The following is an 8108-nucleotide window of genomic DNA, read 5'->3' on the forward strand; positions in this document are numbered from 1 at the left end:
CAGACTTTTCTGTGTGCTCTGGGGAGAGGTTTGGACCAGACAGTGGTTCAAGGATCTGCAGCAGAGTATCATGGGGGATCAGAAATCTTGAACATCCTTCATTGAACTCTATGGAAACACAAGGCAGAACGCAGGTTTGAAAGGGAAAGAAAGTTTCCGATCACACTTCCTGGATTGCCATTACTTAGAAATCTCTGATCTGCCTTGTACTGCCTTTCTCATTTCCTAAAGTACTGCTCCTCTTTCTGCTCTGTCCTTTATTTCTTTTGCTTCCTTTGTGTTCTCCATCCAATCCCCATCCAATCTCTTCTGTTTTAATTTCACTTTTTTTCTGTTTCCATCTTCTCTCCACCATCTATTTTCTGGGCATGTATGCTTCTGTTCCCCAGACCCCCTACACTTTCTCTCAGTCTATCCTCCACCTGTATCTCACTGTACGTAGCTTCCTCCGGATCAACAGACTCCCCAAAGGAAGCAACGTTAGAGCACCATTTTCTACTCAATGGCTTTCTCTGCTCTCCTCATCATTATTTATCACTCCTTACCCCTCTCTCCTCTTGCTTCCAGGCCCTAAAAACAACTTTGGCATCAGACCCAATAATTTTCAAGATTAACACAGATTTTTTATCCACCTTCTATATACTCCAATTTAGTAACCAAAAAGATTATTTAGAAAAGTCTCTGCACAGGTGTGTCTCCTCTAGACACCAAGAACAACAATCTTACAGATTGAGTCACTGAGAAGGGTCCCTTGTGCAATGTTCCCTTAGAGGTCATAATTGCTGCCCCAAGAAGGCTGTCTGAAAACTACCTGGAGCAGTGCACAAAGTGGCATAGAGATCTTATTAACCTGGGTAAGGAAACCTAACAATTGCAGAAACGAGTGCAGAATGATATATGATGGTGGAAAATCATGATGGTGCTGTGAGAGCAAGAGCACTCTTCATAAAAGAGGCCAAGAATCCTGTGGCGACTTTGCAACACTTAACCTGGAATTCTAGCACCAGTGGCTCTGCCCACACCCATTCTTCTTCTTCTTCTTCTTCTTCTTCTTCTTCTCCTTCTCCTTCTCCTTCTCCTTCTCCTTCTCCTTCTTCTTTTTTTTAAGTAAACTCCATGCCCAGTGTGGAGCCCAGTGCCACACTCAAACTCACAACCCTGAAATCAAGACCTGAGTTGAGATCGAGAGTCACACTTAACCAACTGAGCCACCCAGGGACCTCCCCACACCCATTCTTCTGATTGTAATAGTCATAGTGATCTTTAAGATTGTGTCTTTGTCTTGGTACCTGAAGTTAGACCATGATACCTAGGTGTATATATCTAGGTATACATTTATTTTTATTTATTCCACTTTGGATTTATTGAAATGCTTGAATCTGGTTATTGATGGATTTCATCTCTACTGAAAAGTTCAGATGTCTCTGCCTCATTCTCTTTCTTCTTCAACCTGGAGCTCTGATTCTGCGTTAGACAGTCCCATTCCACCTACTATTTCTCTTACATATTCTTCAGTATTTTCCATCTGTTTTTATTTTCCTCCCATCTTCATTCTCAGTAGATTCTTCTGACCACCTTCTGACAGTTACTGACTCTCCCACTAGCTGGCCCTAATCTATTGTTTAATTCGCCGCTGAGTCCATCGTCTCTCATGGACTCTGGGAAACAAACTGAGGGCTTCAGAGGGGAGGGGGGTGGGGGAATGGGATAGACCGGTGATGGGTAGTAAGGAGGGCACGTATTGCATGGTGCACTTGGTGTTATACGCAAGTAATGAATCATCGAACTTTACATCGAAAACCAGGGATCTACTGTATGGTGACTAACATAATATAATAAAAAATATTATTATAAAAAAAATAACTCGCCACTGCATTCTTCTTGTTGATATTCTATTTTTTAAATATACCTCGTTCTTTCTCAAATCTGCTTTGTTACTCTATAGAGACTCCAGTGCCCTGAACAAAATATTAATTCTGTACTTCATCTTCTTAATTCCAGGAAAATAAAAAGATGGAGCAACTCTATCTAATCAGAGTCCCATGTCCTTGCTCCTAACTACACATTTGCATTTTCTATGTATCCATTGGCGCTTCATTCTAAAAAATTTCTCAAGTTCTATCTTCCAGCTCACTAATTATATTTCCAAGTGCGGCTAATCTACCCTTAAATCTACTTCTTGCAATGTTAATCTTCGTTACCATATTTTTTTCATTTCCAGGAGATGTGACTGATTCTTCTTTTGTGTGTGTTATTTTGTTGTGTATCTTTTCAAGCTTTTTTAACTTAAAACCTAGGAAAGGTAATGTTTTTCAATATCTTTTATCAAATAACTCCACTATTTTAAGTTTTTGTAGCTTATATTTGGCTGTCATTCATGTGGGTGTTTACTCACAATTTTCTTACTTTAAAAAATTGTCTTTTTACCACAAGCAACTCAATTTCTTCAGAAGTTTCTGCGTTGAAATTCTTTGAGGTCTGAGATGAATGTTTCTTCCTCAAGAAAGGACTTGGGTTTGTTTCTGTTATTTTCTGAAACCACTACCAATCCAGGATAACTTCAAATTCCTTTCTGAGACAAACAGTTGGTGTGAACTCAGGCTGCAAAGTCACATGAGGACTAGCCCGTTGTTCAGTATTTATGGGGAAGATTTTTCCCATATAACAAGCTTTGAGGTAATCAGTTTTATAGGTAGTCCCAGGTGGGAGTAAGGGATAAAGATGAACAAATGGGTTTATTTCTAGTGCACACATTTTATTCAGAATGATGTTTCGTAAAGCCCTATCTAAATGGGAGATCCCCTACTACACTCTCCACCTGCTTGAGCCTAGATTTATCTTCTGTCCCTGCATTTTAGATTTCGAGCTCTCCTAGGTGATGGAGATGGGTGCTTAAGTTCATGGAGTGCTACAAGTGCCCTCAGGTTGACAGCCAACACCAATATTTGATTTTAATGTTTCGATTTCATTAAATCCTTAGCCTGATTATTCTTTCTTTTTGACCTGCTCATGGGTGTCTTCAAGACATTTGAGTATAAATATAGGCATAGGAACAGGTATAAGTTAGGTATGGATTTAGATATGAATATGGAGCTAGATATTAATAAAGAGAGATTAGATGTAGACATAATCATAGAAATGAATTCTATATATTTTCAATGGGAGATTTGCTCTGAGTACCCCAGTTCATCATGCCACAGGATACTATCATCATTTACTTCCTTAGACTCTTGATAGTGGATCCCGTCTAGCTTTGGAATGCATTTCTGTACATTTTAAAATTTAAACTGAAATGTTTTCTGAGCCTTTGATTTTATGCATTTCATTTAAATAACAATGGATACTTAAATAATTTTTGATTCATTAAATATTAACCAAACAAATTGAAAAGATACATTCATGCAAGAGAAAATGTAAGATGAAATACAGATGAAACAACAAAGATGAGGAAACATTATATTATATATTTAACAAATGTCTATTAGCCACCTCTTATGTGTCAAAACAACGTGCTAGGCTCAAGGGTGGTGGGGTAGATGTTACCCTCATGGATTTTACAATCTACAGACATAGTCATCAGAGTCCATGATAGATTAACTCCTTCTCTCTTCTTCAGCTACTCAAAGACATCTGCCTCACTAAAATCACCGCCAATGCTACCTTATAACAGCAGCTCCCTCTCTACTGAAGTCTCAGACTTCATCCTGAATTGCTTTGTCAGGTCCCCCAGCTGGCAGCACTGGCTGTCCCTGCCCCTCAGCCTGCTTTTCCTCCTGGCCATGGGGGCCAACGCCACCCTGCTGATCACCATCAGGCTGGAGGCCTCTCTGCATGAGCCCGTGTACTACCTGCTCAGCCTCCTCTCCCTGCTGGACATGGTGCTCTGCCTGACCGTCATCCCCAAGGTCCTGGCCATCTTCTGGTTTGACCTCAGGTCCATCAGCTTCTCAGCCTGCTTCCTCCAGATGTTCATCATGAATAACTTCCTGCCCACGGAATCATGCACCTTCCTGGCCATGGCCTATGACCGCTATGTGGCCATCTGCAAGCCTCTGTACTACCCATCTATCATCACTGACCAGTTTGTGGCAAAGGCTATTCTCTTCATCTTGGCCCGGAACACTTTTCTTACTGCACCTATTCCCATCCTCTCTGCCTGGCTCCATTATTGTGGAAAAAATATAATTGAGAACTGCATCTGTGCCAACCTCTCTGTGTCCAAGCTCTCCTGTGATAACATTGCCCTTAACAGAATTTACCAGTTAATTGTGGCCTGGACTCTTCTGGGCTCCGACCTCATCCTCATCTTCCTCTCCTATACCTTCATCCTAAGAGCCGTTCTTAGACTCAAGGCAAAAGGGGCAGCTGCCAAAGCTCTGAGCACATGTGGCTCTCACTTCATTCTCATCCTCTTCTTCAGCACCATCCTGCTGGTTTTTGTTTTTACCCACATTGCCAAGAAGAAAGTTTCCCCCGATATCCCCATCTTACTTAATGTCCTACACCATGTAATTCCTGCAGCTCTCAACCCCATTGTCTATGGGGTACGAACCCAGGAGATTAAAGTGGGGATTAGGAAATTACTGAGGAGGGTGGGAGAGAGCAGCAACTAATCGTGTTCTAGCTTGACTTTTCTCAACCATGAACACAAATCACAGTCGAAAGGCAGGGACATGGGGATAAAATTATAGTCCTAATCCTCTCTCTGGACATGCCTGAAGATATGAACTGCATGGTTTCCCTCTTACCCACAGTCATAACACACCTTTTACCTTCCATCAATTTCAGGAAGCGACTAAGGATACAGACGTAAAATTCTCGTCATGGTAACCAGACCAGGGGCTATGAAAGTTCATGAGCCGAGCATCACACTTCATTGTCTGCCCCTGATTAAATCCCTTTTAGAGTCAGTGTGATGGAAAATCCATACTCACTTAAAGATGTGTGGCTGATGGGAAGTATCAGAACTTAAAGACAGTGCATGACTTTGGAGAAGTAAAACGAGATGAAAAAGCAACTGCTAAAAACTGTTGAAAATGACCATTGCGCTTTAATCTTTCCCTCAGGCACTCAAACATATTTATTGAAAGTTATTTTATGTCCGGCACAGAGCTAGAAAATGGGACTCTAACATACATAAATCTTGATCCCATTACTCTAAAGCCTAGGGGAAAAGCCAAAAACATGTAAAAATCAACGTAAGAAGAGTTAGATTAAAACACATAAAGAAGCCCAGAAGAGAGAGGAATTTGTTTCTGTCGGTGGGACTCCTTAACGTATCTGACCTCCTCCTTCAGTCCCTCAGTCAGAACTGCCTCCCTCACAGCTTCTCAAAAACACAAATCACATTCCTGTGTCTGGGAATTTTGGCTTGTTGTTCCTCTGGCCACATAGCTCCTTCCCTCAGGTCCATGGTGTCTCCCTGACCACAGTATTTACAAATAGTACCCAACAATATTCCCCCAAAGCACAGATGATGTCCTAACACCTTGTCTGTTTCCCTGTTGTGCACATTAATCCCTATCTACTGACTGTACATTTTGCTTTTATTTGTTTAGTCAGCCCTACCTTTACTAAAATTTAAGCAGTAGAAGGGCAAGAACTTTTGCCTGATGTGTTCACTGTTGTATTTGCAGTGCCCAAACAGTGCTAGTGGTATGGTAGAGACCACAAATGTTTAGAAATTAATGACTGAATACACGTTGAATAAATGATTGAATGTATGGTATTTTCTAGGCATATAATTCAGGCATGGTCCTTGTCCCCTGGGTTTTCATACTACTTATCAAGAGTGAGGGAGACCATATTTCATACAATATTCCATGGTCTGAGGATTGTATGGAATATTGCCAGGGGACAAATGGAGGCTTTGAGGTAAGACCAAAAGTACATTTTTAGTTACTGAGTTTGAATACGCATGAGAAACACAAGTAGAAGTGCATAGTAAGCCCTTTGCCTTACTTAGAGGTCTAGCACTCAAATAAGATGTATGCTTGGGAATTGACTACAGGTCATCTTTAAGCAATGGGAGTAGACAGAATGGCCTAATGAAATAACGAAGAATAGAAAGAGCAGGAAGCCCACCAGAAAGCCCTGAGGAGCCTCTATATCATCCTTTTTGCTAGTGTGGGGAGATTAGCATGGAGATTACAAAAAGATGTAGTGGTCAGGGGAAAGGAAGCAAAAATAGGAGAGTCACAGGAAGAAAGCACCTCAAGGGGCACCTGGGTGACTCGGTTAACCATCTGCCTTCAGCTCAGGTCATGATCTTAGGATCCTGGGATCAAGCCCTGCACTGGGTTTCCTGCTCAGCGGGGAGCCTACTTCTCCCTCTCCCCTTCCCTCTGCCCCTCCCTCTGCCCTTGTTGCTTCTCTCACTCTCTAATAAATAAATATTTTTTTTTTAAAAATCACCTCAATATGGACTGTGATCACGTAAGAGGCTCTGGTCACCTTCATTCAAGGCCTCCTGTAGATTCTGTGGGGCCCTGTCTACATAAGTAACTTAATGTTTAAAGGCATTGAAAAAATAGATGGGCCCATGTGGCCCATTATAAAACATATACTCATATAAATGAATATTATAAACAGGTGAAAAGAAATTCTTACATATATATTTATTGTCCTCTCCGTGCACATAAGGATTCTTTGTTGTGTCAAAGCATCATCTCTTGATAAAAGAGAGAACATGGAATATATTTGAAAAACTAATGGTTGCAAGTTTCCAAATCTGATAAAACTTATAAACCCAGAGTTCCAAGAAGCTCAATGAAACCCAAGAGTAAGAAACATGAAGAATACACTAAGGTCCATCATAATCCAATTGTTCAGACGTAATGCTAAAGAAAAAAATTGTAAAAGCCAGAAAAAAAGATATATTACATACAAAGGGATTAAATTAATCACAAAATCAGATTTCAGAAACAATGCAAGTGAAAAGACAGTAGGGGAATATTTGCAATAAACTGGGAAAAATGTATACAAAAACTGAAATAACTTGTCACCAGTAGGCTTACACTCAGTGTTTACAAAGATTCTTTAGAGAGAGGGAAATTATCAGATGTAACTATGATCTACACAAAGGATTAAAGAGCATCAGAATATGTTACAACATGGTAAATATGTAACTTTTTCATTGTTTGAATGTATTCTTTTTCTTATGGACGGAAAACTCTTTTTTACTAATGAGTAAATAAGCATAGAGAAATAGTGCTGAAAGAACAAAATTTAAACGAGAATAAAGATGATGCAAAATAATGGGAAATCCATTTATAGTATGTTTAAAAATTAACTTCTTAGGATTAAATACAATTGGTAAAATTTCAAAGCCATAGTTTATAAATTCTTGAAAAATAATTGCCTACACTGTAATTTTACCATCTCCTGGAAGGCAGATGAGGGAGGGGGTGAGTCAATAGGGGAGTGTACTAAAATTATTTACTCCAGTTTCAAGTTTCACTATGCTATTCTGTTGTGTTGAATTCACATTTTGAAAAGAACAATTAGAAAGAGGTTTTTTTTTTTTGTTTTTTTAATGTAGCAAACACTGGATATGAAAGTGAATATAGGCAGTTGGTTTTTATAGTAGTTTCTTTGCCTAGTCCTCTCTGCTCTAATGAGCAAGCCCATTCTTTCCTGTAGGCTTCAGGGTTTATATTTTAAAGAAGGTTCTTACAGTCTTTTTTTTTTTAATGTTCCATTAGCCAGCATATTATTAGTTGCATATAACACCCACTGCTCATCACAACACATGCCCTCCTTAACACCCATCACCTAGTTACCCCATCCCCCACTCCCTTCCCTTCTGAAACCCCCAGTCTGTTTTCCAGTATCCATAGTCTCTCATGGTTCATCTCCCTCTCTGATTTCTCCCCCTTCAGATTCCCCTCCCTTCCCCTGCTGGAGTAGTGCTGGAGCTGGGGTAATGGAAGGTTACTTTAAGGGGCTGGTTTGCCTAGGGTGTGAGAAACATGAAATATTAAAGCCCAGACCTCAATAAACTTGCCCTAGGGTGACGATCACAAAACTCACCTAGAGGATTTGCAGCCTAGACCTTGCTCTTCCTTCTTCCCTTACCCCCATGTATGTTCTCCATAGGACTAAATTGT

General features: G+C 40.2%; 1 protein-coding gene across 1 annotated transcript; it reads left to right on the forward strand.

Moving 5' to 3' along the window:
• The first annotated feature begins 3653 nt into the window (after positions 1-3653).
• Positions 3654-4613, forward strand: LOC113248223 (olfactory receptor 56A3-like). The gene has a single exon (XM_026489581.4). It carries the CDS (start codon positions 3654-3656, stop codon positions 4611-4613), a length of 960 nt encoding a protein of 319 aa, XP_026345366.3.
• The last annotated feature ends 3495 nt before the right edge of the window (positions 4614-8108 follow it).

This window comes from Ursus arctos, unplaced genomic scaffold (genome assembly GCF_023065955.2).
Source record: "Ursus arctos isolate Adak ecotype North America unplaced genomic scaffold, UrsArc2.0 scaffold_22, whole genome shotgun sequence".
Lineage (NCBI taxonomy): Eukaryota > Metazoa > Chordata > Mammalia > Carnivora > Ursidae > Ursus > Ursus arctos.

Bases quoted from the DNA above. Each gene is read 5' to 3' on its own strand.
- LOC113248223 (XM_026489581.4), top strand. From the start codon at position 3,654: ATGCTACCTTATAACAGCAGCTCCCTCTCTACTGAAGTCTCAGACTTC.